Source organism: Maniola hyperantus, chromosome 19, assembly GCF_902806685.2.
Source record: "Maniola hyperantus chromosome 19, iAphHyp1.2, whole genome shotgun sequence".
Lineage (NCBI taxonomy): Eukaryota > Metazoa > Arthropoda > Insecta > Lepidoptera > Nymphalidae > Maniola > Maniola hyperantus.
The window spans coordinates 11,264,085-11,282,508 of NC_048554.1; the positions used below are offsets into that span (position 1 = coordinate 11,264,085).

At 41.1% G+C, this 18,424-nt stretch overlaps 1 protein-coding gene across 5 annotated transcripts in view; it reads left to right on the forward strand.

Annotated features, from left to right (window-relative positions):
• The window catches only part of Npc1a (Niemann-Pick type C-1a), a 62,347-nt gene that overhangs the window by 36,378 nt on the left and 7,545 nt on the right, over window positions 1-18,424 (forward strand). For 3 of the 5 annotated variants that reach the window (XM_034978706.2, XM_034978705.2, XM_069505164.1), the window contains 17 exons: window positions 667-861; window positions 1,329-1,470; window positions 2,084-2,223; window positions 3,716-3,902; window positions 4,257-4,422; window positions 4,992-5,253; window positions 5,757-5,958; window positions 6,236-6,436; window positions 6,922-7,093; window positions 7,829-8,051; window positions 8,699-8,833; window positions 9,556-9,762; window positions 10,395-10,669; window positions 11,151-11,246; window positions 12,050-12,244; window positions 12,815-12,902; window positions 15,928-16,010. In XM_034978706.2, the coding sequence (XP_034834597.1) occupies window positions 667-861; window positions 1,329-1,470; window positions 2,084-2,223; window positions 3,716-3,902; window positions 4,257-4,422; window positions 4,992-5,253; window positions 5,757-5,958; window positions 6,236-6,436; window positions 6,922-7,093; window positions 7,829-8,051; window positions 8,699-8,833; window positions 9,556-9,762; window positions 10,395-10,669; window positions 11,151-11,246; window positions 12,050-12,244; window positions 12,815-12,902; window positions 15,928-16,010 (2,969 nt within the window). The remainder of the gene's footprint in view (window positions 1-666; window positions 862-1,328; window positions 1,471-2,083; window positions 2,224-3,715; window positions 3,903-4,256; window positions 4,423-4,991; window positions 5,254-5,756; window positions 5,959-6,235; window positions 6,437-6,921; window positions 7,094-7,828; window positions 8,052-8,698; window positions 8,834-9,555; window positions 9,763-10,394; window positions 10,670-11,150; window positions 11,247-12,049; window positions 12,245-12,814; window positions 12,903-15,927; window positions 16,011-18,424) is intronic. The other 2 variants (XM_034978703.2, XM_034978707.2) reach the window with 1 other exon arrangement.

Below are 18,424 nucleotides of genomic sequence, written 5' to 3' on the forward strand. Positions count from 1 at the left end.
TATTGTGTATTTGTAATGCTAGGTAGTTTCTATGTTACTTTCCTGCTTCATCTATGAATACAAATTGATTCGTAAGTCGTATGCGCTATGCATAGGCATATAATGTGGCTAATTGGGTATTTTCCTACTGTTGAATCTGATAAATATTTTTACTTTATTGTAAACTAGGATAAAAATAATGACGTACGCTGAAAAAAATATTAAAATCCAACAATGATTTACAAAGTTACAGGCATTTTAATTTTAGAGTGGGAGGGTCTTCTATCCCTTTCTCGCAAAACGAAAATTTGTATGAAACCGAAGCTACTATGGCATTAGTAAGCTGTGACGTCAAAATGCTATATCGCTGTCTCTGTCTAATCAGAAATATTTAAATGCTTATAACTTTTTGTTATTTGATTGAATTAATTAATTTTTCAGTTTACGTCATTATTTTTATCCTAGTTCATAATAAAGTAATAAAAAAATGGAGTCAAATACCCAATTTCGTTGTACACAATCTCTAAACTAAACTAAAATGACACGTCTAAATCTATTGCTATCCCTTTCATAATGTTGCTTGCGGAAAAGGATAGCATTCGATTTAGACCTGTTAATTTATTTTAGTTTAGAGATTGTGTACAAGAGAATCGGCCCCAATATTATACCATATACCTAAAATTCTAGGTGTGGCATCGGAAAACAACCAAGAAATGGCAACGAACCCGACAGCCGTGGGTTGGTCGGCCGACCAGACTGACAGCGCCGACGAGGCTACGTTCTTCGAGAAGCTAGGAGCCGAGACGGAGAGCCGGCTCGAGGACTTCTTCCAATGGTGGGGCACGGCCATGGCGTCGCGCCCATGGCTCGTCCTGGTCCTTGGTAAGTGACTTTGGTATTGAATGAATGAACAAATTTTCTTTCTGACTACAAAAGGTCCAGTGTTAAGCCGGCTGAATATTATCAAGAATTAACTGCCAGAAAAATTCTGGCGCACGCTGGAAGCTCTGCTCATACGTTTGGAATTAGACCACGTGGACATGCCGCAGACTGTCAGAGCACGGCCATGACAGTTTTGAAACTTGTAACAAAACCTTGAGGCTTCACGCGTCAAATGTGTACCGTGTGTCAAGCCCATAGGTCAAGCCTAGTGCTCAAATACCTAATATTTGACAGATGTTAATTCACGATCAAACCGAGAACTGCACTCTAGAACACTCTACTTTACACTGGTCAGAGTGAGTGCAACAGAAAGTTTTGTGACGTACTAATATACGACCAGCCTTCGCCTGTATATCGCAATAAGGCCGCGAACAAAAAACATTTCCACAAACAGTTTCTTGTTTCAGGTCTCTGCTTCGTAGTGGCGCTTGGCTTCGGCGTCAAATTCATGATAGTGACGACTAACCCCGTGGAACTGTGGGCGTCGCCGACGTCCAGGTCGCGCGTCGAGCGAGAATACTTCGACTCTCATTTCGAGCCATTCTACAGGTAGATTTAATTTTTAACTTTTCAGTATTAAAGCAGAGACTGCCTTTATAGTGATATGACGTCGTACCGATATATCTCGATATATAAATTATTTGGGTATCATGCATTTTCGGTATCAATGGATATGTTGGTTTCGGTTAAATAACGGTACCGTTATATCACATACTTAAATCAAACGTATCTCAACTTTCGACTGCCATCTATGACGCTACAGAGGTACCCAAGCAATATGAATGAATCTACCTGGTATTTTGTTGATATCTTGTTTTTCCGTATCGAAATAAGATTTTGGTTAAGTAACCCCACGTTCCCACTTGTCATCTGTCGAGTCGAGGATTTTAATCGGATATTCCAGTGGCAGAACATTTTATATGAAGCTATTCATACTTGTCGGAAACCGATTTTGTATCAAAATGTTCTGGAACATCGGATGAAAGACGATAAGTGGGAACGCGAGGTAACGGTATGATACATAACGGTAAATATCGGTTAATTTAACCGCTTGAATATCCTTGTTTCTACCGCTGTCAGTCTTTACTTAAAAGCAGTAACAGCACTAAAACTTTTTGACCTCAACTTTAAATAATTTTGACTCTGACTTTGATGTTGACAGGACAGAGATGCTGATAATCAGTTCGAAAGGTCTACCCAACTTGGAGTTCATTTCGGCTGATAAAACAGTTTGGGAGTTTGGACCGGTTTTCAACTCTACCTTCCTATTGAATGTGCTCGATTTGCAGGAGAGAATTATGGGTAAGTATTATTAATTGCTCAAATCTTTTTTCCACTGAAGGCGAAGGCGAGTTGTGAATAGTATACAGTACCCGGCAGGAAATATTGTACATCGACCTTTAGAAAGAGATAGAGCGGTTTCGTAGAGCGTTGTCTCTGTCGTTGAGACCGACAAAATGTCACATAGGTATAAGTGACCGAGACAACGCTTACAAAGCCGAAATCTCATTCTAAAGGTCGATGTACAATATTTCTTGCCGGCTACTGTACATCAGTCAATCAATAGGTTGTTATCATTATCCTAATAATTTGCAACAATGTGTAAAAACACACTGAAGGCTATTACACGATTCATGAATTCCTTAATAACAAAGTTGCGTGTAAACAGCATGATATGATTTGAAAAGTGTAACTGCCGAGTTTTTTGCTGGCTCTTCTCAGTAGAATTTGTTTTCTGAATCGGTGATAGAATCTCGTAGATAAGGACTTAATGCACAGCATTTGTCACAAGTTGTCCTACATGAAATATATTTCATGTAGGACAACTTGTGTAATTTTTTTTTTTTTAATTTATTATTAACATACAAGAGAAAATTACACATATTAGGTAGCACGCATTGTAAATACCACAGAGGTTTGACCCTCAATGCGTACGTCTGCGCATTACATCATGCCTACTTATATCATTAAAAAAAGATTATAAATAAATAATATTACTATATTATAATATACTAACTAAATATTAAAAAAAAAACAAAGAACAGACAATACATATACATACACATATATGTATAAACACACATATATGCATACACACATGCACATACACACAAATAAATAAGGAGACCACGCCTCGAGTCCCGTATCCCCCATCAACCCGCGCTACTGATAGCAACCCTTCGTATGAGATCGCGCAGCGTTATCTAGTGTCTGCAGGAGACTGGCAGTTGGGTTTTAGTTTTTACCCGACTGCGCCGAAGCCCAAATGTGTTTGATCTGTGTGCATGTATGTCCGCTTATAACTCAGAGCCTCAATAGCTCAACCGGTAAAGGAGTGGACCGAAAACCGAAAGGTCGGCGGTTCAAACCCCGCCCGTTGCACTATTGTCGTACCTACTCCTAGCACAAGCTTGACGCTTAGTTGGAGAGGAAAGGGGAATATTAGTTATTTAACATGGCTAATATTCTTTAAAAAAAAAACTGCTTAACGGCTCAACCTATTTTGATAAATGAAACATCATTAGATTAGTCTTGATGGCGCAAGTGTCACTGGGTACCTAAGTTTCTTAAAAAAAATCAAATGGCGGACTTAATGCGCTTTAATGTGCGGATTTGAAAAAAAATATCTCATAGACCCTTGATTTGGGGTATAAAATTAAAGGGCTTTAAAAAATGGCGGATTTCATGCGCTTTAATAATGTGCGGGCTGAAAAAGATGCAGTGCAAACCGTATTCGGGGGTTTTTTTTTAAACTTTTGAATTACTTGTTGAAGTTTATCTTGTGTGATTGCAGCGTTAGGGAACAACACTCGCATCGAGGACATTTGCTTCGCGCCGATGACGTCACCCTTCACTGGCCCCGTGACGCCCGACCAGTGCGCCGTGCAGTCCGTGTGGGGCTGGTGGCAGAACGAGCGCTACAACGTGGAGGAAAATCTGGTCAACAACGCGTACCTCGAGGATATCATCAAGTGCTCGCAGTGAGTGTCACTTACTTTCGACTCGTGAGCTAATGTGCAAGTAGCGCCATCTATCGCCACTAAATAAAGTTACCACTTTTGTCATAATATGATAACCCCACTGAATATGACTCAGGAACCACCAAATTTGACACAAAGCACCAACGAAGACCGAACCCATTAGATTTGTTGCCTTGACGCTGATACTGAAGCGTGGCTGCAAACCACTTTGAAAGGCGCTGAAATAAATAGTCCAGGTAGCCCGAGATACCTGTGAAAACACGCAGCAACGCGCATGCAAACTTTCAACAATGTAGTATTGACGTTGCTTCTTCAAATAGTGTTCTTCAAATGGATATAATTTGTGTGTTCCAGGAATCCTTATCTGTGTCTGTCAGTGTGGGGAGGGCCCGTGCTTCCAGGCGTTGCATTGGGTGGTTTCCTAGCGCCCGGCGAGCCACTCAGCAAAGCGTCGCGCTTCCACCGTGCCAACGCACTCATCATCACTATCCTTGTCAATAATAAACACGACAAAGGAAAGGTAACATCTCTTCCCACAATCTCTGTATAATGTCATTAAAATCTAAATTTATTTTATGTAGGACAACTAACTAGGGTCTCTTATGCTTCATCTGTAACTCTACCATTTTAGCGGTCCAATCCATTTAACAGTATCCACCCGCGTATAGCCGCAATGTCCTATAACAATAGGATCTTTATGAAATCTTGCGGAATTTCAGTTTTGGAAGATTGGTTTCAAGACGCGGACAGTCTCGAAATCTTTTTAGTGATAATGGAACTAAATTTATGGGCGCTGATAACGTACTGCGAAAAATGTTTGATGAACCTGAAATGCTTGTTCAAACATTAATGGTGATATCAAACAGTTCATTTTTTGTTCATTTCTGTCTTTCATTTTGCATATTTCACTCGAAATGAATCAAAATCAAAATGAGACAATTAGTCGAGTGAACTGATTGAACTTTGAGGAACAAAATTGCACTCTAACCCGTCATATTGAATTTGGGAAATTGATTTTTAAATTCAGAAGAATCACTAGTTTTATAAAATGTAGTTTTTTGTATTTTCAATACTTCTCCTTAATTTCAGTTGAAACCAGCTCTGGAATGGGAGGAGGAATTCATTAAATTCATGAAAAATTACACGGAGAACGAAATGCCACCGTACATGGACATAGCTTACACGTCCGAGCGGTCGATCGAAGACGAACTAAACCGCGAGTCCAAGTCGGACGTCTACACCATACTGGTGTCTTACTTCATCATGTTCGCGTATATTGCCGTATCTTTGGGAAGGTTCACTACTTGCTCGAGGCTGCTCATCGATAGTAAAGTCACTCTTGGTTTGGGAGGTGAGACTAGTTTTTCCATGTGAAACTGTTTTTTTTAAATAAAAATACTGAATGTGCAGGTGGGTCATCTGATGTTAAGTGATTATCGCCGCCCATAAACATTTGCAGCACCAGAGGAACCGCCAATTCATTGCCCGCCTTTCAGCAATTTGTTGATTCGGCCTTTGTATAACCCCATGTTAAAAATGAGTGGGCACACCGCCGAAGGGAGTTGGTTGCACAGTTTGCAGGTGTTCAATTAGGTCGCAACGGATCGACGTGATTTTTTGCATGGGTTTAGTTAAAGATATAGAGAGTGACATAGGCTACTTTCAATCACGAAGAATCAAGGAGTTCCCACAGGATTTTAAAAACCTAAATCCACGCGAACGAATTTGCGGGCATCAGCTAGTTTACTCATACTTTAATCATGGTCGCGTCTATGCTGTGCTCGATTAGCTTAATATTTAAAACACCTCCTCCTCCAGCCCCTTTAAAGGCATATTTACACGATTCCTGCGCAGGTGTAATAATCGTGCTGGCGTCCGTGCTGTGCTCGGTGGGGATCTTCGGCTACTGCGGCGTGGCAGCCACGCTCATCATCGTGGAGGTGATCCCCTTCCTCGTGCTGGCTGTGGGCGTGGACAACATCTTCATCCTCGTGCAGACGGCGCAGCGCGACCCGCGACGCCCCGACGAGACCATCGCGCAGCACATCGGCAGGACGTGAGTTGACATGCCACAGACCACCACCTATAGACGCCTAATAGCCGGACACCCCCGATCGCCAAGCTTAGGAAGTTGTTTAGCATAAAAATCTGCCCACGCCCGTTAAGTACCCTCATTCCGCACATTGGTTTCTACGAGACATGGTACCGGAACACTAAATCGCTTGGCGGCATGGTCTTGCCGGTAATCTATTAAAATGTCAATTTATTCCTTAGTTAACGTCTTATCTGGTAAATGAAAAATCAGCACTAAAGTGTATAATTTCATTTATCAGATTGGGTCAAGTGGGCCCATCCATGTTCCTGACGTCGGTTTCGGAATCAGTGTGTTTCTTCCTGGGCGCGCTGAGTGACATGCCCGCGGTGCGCGCGTTCGCTCTATACGCTGGTGCGGCGCTGCTCGTGGACTTCCTGCTTCAAGTCACTTGTTTCGTGGCGCTACTGGCGCTCGACACCAAGCGGCAGGTGGACAACAGGTAATGACGCCAGGTTGGGCCAACCCATCGCCTCCCAATTATTTCTATTTCTAAAAAAAAAAACTATTTCTATTTCCCCATAACCTTTGGCTCTTAGCTATCTGGTACTTGTTCTTGGCGTGTTTCCGGGACGCCTTCTTGACTCCATACAAGTTCTTTCTTGTCTAACCTTTATCCTTTCATGTTCACTTTCTGTTGCGGTTCCCGTGTCAAAGAGGCTTACCACAAGTACGTTGAACTGATAACGCACCTCCATTCGACGGCGTAGTTATAGTAGGCCACCGATATTCCAGCTCGATCCATTCTGCTCCGCCAGAATTTAGCGCACCAGCGACAAACACCAGCTATAACTATTTTAAGAAAGGAGGCCGAGCAATTATAAATGCTCTCCTCCTACCCATATTGTCAACGCACGCACTGGGCTGGGTCCCATCGTGCTGCACGCCAGTTTAAACTCCATTAGTGATTGCTCGCACTTCACGCAGGTACGACGTATTCTGCTGCTTAGCCGGCAGCAAGACGAACTCTGCGCGTGAGGCGGGCGATGGCGCGCTGTACAACCTGTTCCGCCACGTGTACGTGCCCTTCCTGATGAAGCGCGAGGTGCGCGCCTCCGTCATGATCATCTTCTTCGCCTGGCTCTGTTCCTCGGTGGCCGTGAGTTGACGAACCATTTCATATTTAACGAGATACTAAGCACAGCAAGACAACCCACACAAATGAAAGTGCAGCGCAACCGCGGCAGTCGGCCGCATCCGTATTGTGGTAAAAAAGTAATTCCACGCGAATTCCGCGGAAAAAGTCGTTAGCGATTGGTGACAGCTTCAGCAACCGAGCGCACGCAACGTCCGGACACCTATGGAATTCGCAAGTAGCCGCAAACATTCCCAGATTTTGAAAAACTTTGCAATTGTGCATTGTAAGGTCTACATCAACTGAGGATGCTCCGGTGTCGGGGCGAAACGTGTGTCGAGTGGCTGCTTTTCCTGCATGGTTAGCAGTGGAAGGGCGGGCAGTGCATTTTGCATGCTGCATGTTGCATCATACAGATTCGACCTGTTTCAGTGTATTACAGCAAATTAAGCGTTTGGTTCATTGTACATTCCGAGATTTCTCACACGCAAATATTGCCTGCCATTCAGGTGTCGTTTTCAGGCTTCTTGAGGGGCTGACTACGAAACTGACTTCCATTTTGAAATCTGAGATGGCTAACTTTTTAACACGTGGTTGTCGTTTTCGGGGTTTCTTGGGGATCTGATTACGAAATTGACTCCCATTTTCCAATCCAAGATGTCATATGTATATTTTAGGTAAAAAGTCTGAAGAGTATGCAAAGGCATGCATGCTGCAGAATTTTTGAATGAGTATGATCAGTGTATGACTTAATTCCAGGTGGCACCTCACATAGAAATCGGTTTGGACCAGGAGCTGTCGATGCCTCAGGACAGCTTCCAGCTGAAGTACTTCCAGCACCTGAACCGGTACCTGAACATCGGCCCACCGGTCTACTTCGTGGTGACGGATGAAATGGACTACTCGGACCGCGACGTGCAGAATATGGTGTGCGGGACCAGATTCTGTAGGAACGACAGCGTCGCCATGCAACTTTACTCTGGTGAGCTTGCTTGTCTTCTATATGTATAAAAGGGAAAGCTGACTGACTGACTGACTGACTGACTGACTGACTGATTGACTGACTGATCTATCAATGCACAGCTCAAACTACTTGACGGATCGGGTATCAATTTGGCATGCAGATAGCTATTATGACGTAGACATCCGCTAGGAAAGGATTTTTGAAAATTCAATCCCGGGGAACATAAAACAGAGGGTTGAAATTTGTGTAATCCACGTTGACGAAGTCGCGGGAAAAAGCTAGTTCCTTATAAAAGCACTAGATGATGCGTGCCACTTCGTCTGCGTGACTTTGGCTTTAAAAACCTAATAATTTACCACTGGTTCGGAATGCTGTTCCTACCGAGAAGAACCACCAAGAAACTCGGCGGAACGTATGTCATTGATGTATGAAGCTATGATAGCCTAGTGGTTAGGACGTCCGTCTCCTAATTGAAGGTGGGAGGTTCCCGGACACGTACGCATTTTTTCGGAGTTATGTGTATCACTTGCTTTAACGGTGAAGGAAAACATCGTGAGGAAACCTGCGTGGCTGAGAGTTCTCCATAGTGTTCTTATAGGTGTGTGAAGTCTGCCATGGGTTGAGATGATGATGTCACTTATGTGTTTGTTCGTTCGTTTCCCTAGCATACCGAACACCCAACGTGTCGTACATCGCTCAGCCGCCCAACGCGTGGCTGGACGACTTCTTCGACTGGTCCGCCTCCAAGCAATGCTGCAAACAGTTCCCCACCAATGACTCCTTCTGCCCCAACGATCATGGTGAGTCAATAATATAAAGTCATTCGTAAACGGAGTTCTAAGCAAAAGGGAGGTCGGTCCCTTTTGCTTAGAATTGAGGAAAAAAATTTACAAAAATGTTTTTTTTTTTTTTTTTTAAAGAATATTAGTCATATTAAATGACTAATATTCCCCTTTCCTCTCCAATTAAGCGTCAGGCTTGTGCTAGGAGTAGGTACGACAATAGTGCAACGGGCAGGGTTTGAACCGTCGACCTTTCAGTTTTCAGTCCACTCCTATACCGGTTGAGCTATTGAGGCTCAAAAGAGATGTTAAGAGATTAAGAAGATTTTTTACAGCGAAAAATTGAATTGTATAACTGTTACACCCATATTCACAAACATTGCATCAGTGAGTATAGCAACAACACTATGATAACACAGACAGTAAGATTTTTCTCAGTGCGTTAGGTATCCCAAGCCATTCATTTAGGAAACAATATTCAAGACTCTTTGTTGTGCCTTGTTTGAAGTCATCTATTCACCTATTGAGGGGGTCTTCAAACGCTCCACTTTTCGAAGTCCTATACGAGGTCGCCATTCTAGCACCTTAGGATTCCAACATCTATTGGTTTTTCGAACTATGTGTCCTGCCCATTGCCATTTCAGCTTCGCAACCTACTGAGCTATGTCGTTTACTCTGGTTCTCCTACGGATCTCCTCATTCCTGAATTGATCACATCTAAAATTCGATTTTTCTTGTAGCCGTGCCGCCTTGTGAGCTGTGCAACATAACTCTCACCGGAGCAGAGCAGCGACCCAGCCAGGAGGACTTCAAGCATTACGTGCCGTTCTTCCTGCAGGACAACCCGACGTCAAGCTGCGCCAAGGCCGGACACGCGGCGTACGGGCACGCCGTCAACTACAAGATGAATGGCACGGAGAAGCGAGTCGGCGCAACTTACTACCAAGGTATACCGAACTCAGAATTTTAAGAAACTATTAACATATAGTTTCTTGGTCAGATTAAAATACCATGTCTGCGGTGGATGCTCGATTGATTCGATCATATTACTAGGAAAAGCGAGTAGAAAGGCATCGAGAAACTCATAGTCACTAAAAAGATCGGAGGAAAAGACACCACGGAAGTAGGCCAGGACTTTGGTCTGATCAGGTATAAGAAGCGGTCGAGCTGTCTGCAATGCGAGAAATGAAGGACGAGTGATATCTCGAGGGTGATCAGTTCCTCAAAGCTGAGGAACTGATGCAAAACGATGTCCTAACTAAATTAATGCCCTTTTTTATCAACGCAAGCGTACACAGTGCGTGCGTGTCTTAACAATATCTATCTATATCTATATATTATAAAAGGAAAAGCTTACTGACTGACTGATCTATCAACGCACAGCTCAAACTTCTGGACGGATCGGCCTGAAATTTGGCATGCAGATAGCTATTATGATGTAGACAATAGCTAAGAAAGGATTTTTGAAAATTCAACTCATAAGGGTGTAAAATAGGGGTTCGAAATTTGTGTAGTCCACGCAGACGAAGTCGCGAGTATAAGCAAGTATTAAATAAAAACCATTTGTGTAAACTTCCAGGGTACCATTCCGTTCTGAAGACAAGCCACGACTACTATTCGGCGCTGCGCGCGGCGCGGTCCATATCCGCCGACATATCCGAGACGCTCAACCGCAACCTGCAAGCGAGCGGCAAGAACGTGACGGTCAACGTGTTCCCGTACTCGGTGTTCTACGTGTTCTACGAGCAGTACCTCACCATGTGGCCGGACACGCTCAAGTCGATGGGCATCTCGGTGCTGTCCATCTTCCTGGTCACCTTCATCCTCATGGGCTTCGATCTGTTCTCTGCGCTGGTGAGTGTCCCGAATGGCGCGTTTGGAACCCTCGTAGCTTTAGTTTTAAGTTTGCGTAATAATTATCACCACTATATCGTACAAATCTAACACCATACCAGACCATCAATAAGAGTAATTTATTACCTATTTTGAATAAATCATTTGACTTTGACTTTGTTCTGTTGTTATGACAGCAACCTACAAGTCAGCACCATATTCATAGTGTGATGGCTGTTCACCTAGTGGGGGGTCTTCCAATGCTGCACTTCCCGGTGCGAGTTCGCCATTCTAGCACCTTGAGACCCCAACTACAGTTGGGGTCTCGAGGTGCTAAAATGGCGAATCGTTGGGCCAACGTCTATCGGGTTTTCGAAATATGTGCCTGCCCATTTCCACTTCAGCTTCACAACCTGTTGTGGGTGATGTCGGATACTCTGGTTCTCCCATGGATCTGGTTTAATTCGCGTTCCTTGAACTCATCGTTATATTTACTTTCCAGGTGGTAGTGATCACCATCACGATGATCGTAGTGAATCTCGGTGGAGTCATGTACTGGTGGGGAATCAGTCTGAACGCAGTGTCGTTAGTTAATTTGGTAAGTAACTCTTTTCTACCTTTTTCTGCCCTTAATAGGGTATTTTACACCAGGCAGGAAGATAAAATTAAAAATGTACAAACAAGATAGTATTGTAGCCGCTATGATCGATTCGTGTGTGACGTCACATGGATTGTGGTAGTAACGTATTTCACTAAGAAAATTCCGTTTTCTACCAATCCGTGTGACGTCACGACAGTTCATGAACCTAAACATAGTTGCACAAACGTTTTCGCAGGGAAATTTTAATGCATTTTTATTGCATTTATCGATCGAATAAAATGTTTGTAAATTTTTTGGTAGTTTATAATCATCTTAGGACAAATTAAGACACTTTTCAAAAAAGGTACCCTATACAGCCCCTGGTTTTTTTTTGGGATAGGAACATTCAGTGGCTTGCACAACATTGGAAGTTAGGATAAGCATTAGTTGTGGAGGTCATACTGCCTTTACTTAATCCTTGTAAGCAGTGCTGCCCTGCCATTAACCCCATTAAAAATTCTGGTTCCAAATTCACAATCCTAATGCTGGAATATACCACCTAATCAGTGGAGATTCAGCCCCCCAATTGTGTAAGAAAAACGTAATCATCGTTATCGTAATCGTCAACAAATTCTGCCCTTTGATTGGCTGCGAAAAAACGTAAACAGCGAATCAACCAATCAAATGGCAGAATTTTTTGACGATAACGATGAATACGTTTTTCTTACACAATCGGGGGGCAGATCATTGAATCCCAGGTCCAAACTCCTCAATTTCCTTTAGGTCTGAACCCATGGATTAACTACGTGTTTTTTGTCCAGGTGATGGCAGTTGGTATCGCGGTGGAGTTCTGCTCTCACCTGGTGCACTCGTTCAGCGTGTCCGGCGGCGGCTCGCGCGTGGACCGCGCCTCGCACTCGCTCTGCACCATGGGCTCGTCCGTGCTGTCCGGCATCACGCTCACCAAGTTCGGCGGCATAGTGGTGCTGGCCACCGCCAACAGCCAGATCTTCCAGGTGAGGTCTAGTTCTGCTTTCACCTGGTACACTCGTAGAGTGGGTGAGTGAGTGAGTGAGTGAGTGAGTGAGTGAGTGAGTGAGTGAGTGAGTGAGTGAGTGGGTGTGTGTGGATATTTGAGTGTTAAACGAAAAAGACGGTCATTTTTAAATCAAAGATGGCCGACCTGTTTTAATATGTGTCGGTTTCATGGTTTATCGTACCGTTCCCTGACAATCCATTTTGATTTATTGACAGTCAAAGTTTGACGGTAACTGTAATAACTAACTGCCTATCATGCAGCATAATCAACGCATCGCCGGCCCACTACAGAGCACGGGTCTCCTCTCAGAGCGAGAAGGGTTTTACCCACAGTCTACCACGCTGGCCAAGTGTGGATTGGTAGAATTCACACACCTTTAAGAACATTATGGAGAATTCTCAGGCATGCAGGTTTCCTCCCGATGTTTTCCTTTGACGTTCAAGCAAGTGATATTTAATTACTTAACTGCGAAAATTTAGTGTTGCGTGCCTGGGATCGAACCCGCGACCTCCTTGTTTGCGGTTTGTTAACGTGAGCCTATCTGCAGGTGTTCTACTTCCGCATGTACCTGGGCATCGTGGTGCTCGGCGCCGCGCACGGTCTCATCTTCCTGCCCGTCATGCTCAGCTATATTGGTAAGTGACTGTACCGTAAGGGCGCGTTTCCACTGAAGCGGAGCGGAGACTTTCAATAGATCAGGGTTATTGTTAGAGCACGATAATAAAATTCAAAATTCAAATAATTTATTCAAAATGGGTAATAAATTGCTCTTTTTGATGGTCGGTTGTTGGATTTGTAAGATATAGTGGTGATAATTACTACGCGAACTTAAAACTAAAGCTACGTATATGTATATTATATGTATATTATATGTATTTATAAGTATTCTTTATTGCACCACAAAACATAAATGACAGGTTACAACGGGCGGACCAACAAATTCCTGAAATGCCGGCAACGCATCGGCAGTTCCTCTGGTGCTGATAATTTTCATGGGCGGCGGTAATCACTTAACATCAGGTGACCCGCCTGCTCGTTTGCTCGCTATCTCTATTGGAAAGGGCTTATGTCAGCAGTGGACGTCCGCAGGCTGAAATGATGATGATGAATATGGTCAAAAACACGTCTCCGTTTCAGTGGAAATGCATCTTTACGGGTATTCAATATCCTTTATGCGCGGATTGCGAAAAATCCTTGATTGAAAGTCAACTCAGTACCACCAATTTTAATTTCGGAAGGTGTCCGCTTGGAGCGCTGGCTGTACATGTATGGACTAATTTGAGTAACAACAAGGCAGTTAATGTCGATGTTACTTTTATTTTGAAATGTTTTGACGCTCGAAGTATCAACACTGATGAGATGTAAAATCTGATACTGAACACAGCATTGCATTATTAATTGATAGAAAATGTCTGTTTTGGTTCTCAAAAGTGATTTTCGACGTATGGTCGGAGATTTATCATTATGGCCTGCGTAGACGAGGCACTATTGTCTGCGGAGGACAAAAATGGGTCACTAAGAACTGCATCGCATGACGCTAACGTTGGACTGATCTATTACGGCGAAACATCGCACTAAACGATGATAGATTTTGTCCTCCGCGGACCCAGGGTGAAATCTATAGAGCGCACTCTGACTTTGCTTAGACTTGAGACAGATGTATATATCTCACATAAATCTGTCTCGTTTTAACTCAATCTTAAGTCTGAGCAAAGTCAAAGTGCGCTCTATAGATCTCAGCCTTATAGTCCCTACTCTGCGCAGGCCCATGAACTGGGCTTCCGCCCAGGTCTGACTATGACTGACGTATTTAATTTTATCAACGTTGGTGAGACTGAAATCTCCTACTAAGTATACAGATTGATTTTGCAGTATTAATTGGTAGAAAATGTCTGTTGTGTCTACGTAAGGTCAGAGATTATTCATTAAACTGATAGCAAATTACGTCTTCATAGCACCAGCCTATTACATATTATGCATTCTCATTTTATAAGCTTCCTCTGACTGCATCTCTATTTAAAGAGTAATTAGTTTTACCTGTAGGCACTTTTTGGTTGTACTTGCTCGTAAACGGGTTATTAAATTGAGAGCTCTCGCTCAGGAATTTTTCACTGAGTTGTGTACTCAAATAAATCTATATAGAAATTGCCATGAAAATAGCCCGTGTATGAGTATCTTCATGAAAACACTTGCATGTATGTGACACTTGTTTTTTTCAGTTTGTTTTAGTTGTTTTTATTTGCGCATTTTATTTCGCTTGTATATTGGACCTCTTCTTTTTAGGATTATTCACGAGTTCAACTTAAACTTGCCTACTTTCATTCTATTTTTTAAATGTACCCGATTTTTAACCGACGTGTTAAAATAAAGAGTAAGAAAGCTTGCTTCTAGATTTTATATCAAAATGTGTTAGAACCGTTTTTTATATAGTCTAACTTATCAAAACTTATCTAGTTTCAGTAATTTTTAAGAAATTATGTGAACAATACTTTGATTTGTATGTTTTTTTCCATTTGGTTATTTTATTTTAGTTTATTGTGACGTCTTTTGAATACTAACTCATTATATTATATTGCACTAACTTTCGAGGTAAGCATTGATAAATTATATGGTTTGGGCAATGGTGTCAGTATACTAACAAAATATATATATATATATATATTTTGCTGACTGAGCTTATTTAATACATAGCAGCTTTTTTAAATATATTATGTGTAATGTGGTTAAAATAACTGATTACATAATATTATTATTATATGATTTTCCGGTCAAAGAAGATTGATAGCGGTTTTGAAGGAGATCTTATATTTTAAATGTGATTTTACAGTATTTTGAACATCGTAAGTGGGACACAGTTTTTTTAATTGTTCTTCTTTTTAGAAAATATGTATTTTTTTCCTAAAAAGAATGCAATGGTGGAAGGTCCTAGGTTTTGGAAATAGTGGTCGATTCGATTAATTTGTTAGTCATTAAAATTTGTTCAGTTTACACATAGTTGAAGTAAAACTAAATGCGCGGGAATATTAGTAATAAGTAAAAAATGAAGCTTTTAGTCTATGTCACTAACTACTTGGTACTTTAAAACGTTTGAAGTATCTTAAGATGTCGGCCTAAAAACAGCTGTTTTGTTTTATTTTAACATTTTAAATACAAATGATCTGTACTTTCAACTCTCAAGTCAGATCCGTAGAAGTTTTTGATTGGTTTTTAAAATCTTTATTTAATTTTACAGGGCTTTTATACAATACGTATAGCCCTATCTTACCTTAAATAAATTAGCCTGTTAACAATTTAATGAAATCGAATTTTCAGTACAAATTGTACTAGTTACCTAAATAAAATACCATACATAGGTACATCTATTTCTTACACTTTATAACCGACTTCCAAAAAGGCGGTGGTTCTCAATTCGGATCTTTTTTTAACATGTATGTACACCGTTTTTTTTTCGAGGTTTCTGTACCGATATATTATTATATTTTTTTTTAATGAATCCGGTGTTAAATAAAATTATGAATACTTAATATTTTATTCATGAGTATCCAGGTGACAAAGCTAGAATATCACAGTTTGAGTTAAGAGCCTTATACATTCTCCCAGTAAATGGATGTTTGCAAAGAAAGCTTGAGCCGATAGGCAGGTTGTGCCCCGTTGTTGCAGGCTCGCCGGTCAACAAGCAGAAGCTCGCCAACCAGCTGCTGCGCGGCACCGAGGCGCGCGTGGCCGAGACGTCGCTGAGCCGAGTAAGCAAAGGCAGACATTATGACTTTGACCCTACGCCGACGCTCGCGTGAGCGGGACTGGCCTTTGATATGCTCACTATACACGCTATGTTGTTGGCTATGTTGTGTGCGGATAGTTTGACTGGATTTCGTGTAATGCGGTCTCCAAACTAAAGTTTATGGAGGGGGGGGGGGGTTTGGAGAGAAGGATAGATTTATTCAATATAAGAAAAACAAAAGAAACGTTTCAAATGATATAATTTTTAAATACATTAAAATAGACGTCCGCCGACGCGACGCGCGCCCTGAAGGATATTCTTATTGAATGCTAAGAAAAAAGCAAACTTATTAAAATAAACGCCTGCTGACGCTTGCAATAGCTATACATGCTATGTTGTGTGCGGATAGTTTGGCTGGATTTTGTGGCCTCTACACTTAGGCTTAGGAGGCAAGGGGTTGGGGGCCGGGGTTAGCAAAATGAGAGAAGGATAGATTTATTCATTGTAAGAAATAACTAAACAAATAATAACAGCCGGTGTTTTTGGCTATGTTATTTGCGGATAGTTTGACTGGATATTGCATCCACACTATTAGAGATTAAGAGAAATGGGGAGTTCAAGCAAAAAATAGATAGCAGAAAAATAGATTTATACAATGTAGAAAAATAAACCGACCACCGACGCTCGTGTAAGTGACACTGGGGCCTTGAATCTTATGTGTGTATAGTTTGACTAGACTTCTCCACACGGTTTAATGCGAGCGGTGTTAGCAAAAATTTGAATGGGATAGATTTATTGATAACTAGCTGCCCTGGCGAACTTCCTTCCGCCTAACAGAGTCGATTCTGTTTTTTAAATTTTTCTCTCCGTAAGAACCATTGTACTTCAAGAAATCACATTTAGTTATTAATTTTTTTATTATAGAGTAGGGGGGGGGGGGGGGGTCGCGACTTTACGTAGTAGTACTTAGTATTCTGTGATTCGATTGATATCGACACTTGTTAGGATTGTTGATTATTTCCAGAGATGGGTTTAGTCGATGGAGTTTACGTGTGACGGCGTAGCGAACGGATGTGGAGGTTTGTGACTACGCGAATAATACTGGCTGAAAAACATAATTGGATTTGGACACTGTAAAAAATAAATATACTTGCTAAGAGCTTCAATACAGGCGAATAAAAAAGCACAAATGTTTGTATAGTGTTCACAGTTTTAGATAGATAATTTTTTTCAGTAAACTTTGATGTATTTTAGCCAGGGTTGTGCTTTTAACGAAAAATTTTTTGTTTAAAAAAACCCTGCTCTTATACATATTTATTTCGTAAAATTGTCATTTTATTTAAACTTTTCACTAAAATCAACAAACGTCAACACACAAAGTTTTAAGTGATATCAGATTTTTTTACACTATTGAAAATATTTAGATTTTGGGATCAACATTGTTTGATAAAATATATCTTTACTAATACATATTTTTTATATCGGTTGTAAATATTAATCCAGTCAAATTATCTGTATTTTTGTAAATAGTTTTTTAATTATATTTTTGATTCGAATAGAGTCTTAAAATAGTGAGACTATTTCCGATTTCCATTCAATGTTAAGTGGCTAACTCATTTCTTGTAATTATATTAACAGGTTGCTTAGTTGGAAAACTAAATACGCTTGGGTTATCTTAGGTTTAATATTTTCCAAAAATTAGAAGTTATAAGAAATGAGATTTTAACATACGCTTTGCTATACGATAAAAAAGAAACGTTAAAATTATGTTTACTTAAATTGAATGGAGCAATAGTGACGTGCAATGTTCAATCTCGTTTCGAATACTAACTTATCGATACTTTTGTAGCAGTGGGAGGGTTTACAACGCACGGTTGTTAGATTGTTCTAGAGATAACTTTGAACTTAACCACTAAAATACCTTATTGCGACACTTGTCGATACTTCTCTATCGCTGAGTTATTCGAAACAAATTTAAGTGGAGATTAAAATAATTTAATCACGAGACCAGAGTGAACTAGAGTAAGGGAACTCTCGGGTTGATCCTGAATCGACGATATATCAAATATTAAGCTATGGTGACGTAAAATAGGGCAACTTTAGGACAAAGTGCGTCAAATTGACGCCTGCCAGTGACGTCGAAGCCTCGACGGTTTGTCAGAAGTTCCCTAACTGTCGTGAACTGTGACGAGACTACATAGAATTCTCGTCATTAAATTAGGTTAATCTCCGCTTAAATTTTTAAATTTGTTTTGAACAACTCAACGTAATCTGAGGATTGGATTTGTTGTGAGGGTTGCACAAGCTAGTATGGAATAATGGAATACGGTCCTCCCTTTTTTCTATCAAATAGCATTTATATGTAAAGGATAATTGCAATCGTTCAATAAGTACCTATATTTTCGATGATTGTATTATATTTGTTTGATAAAAGAT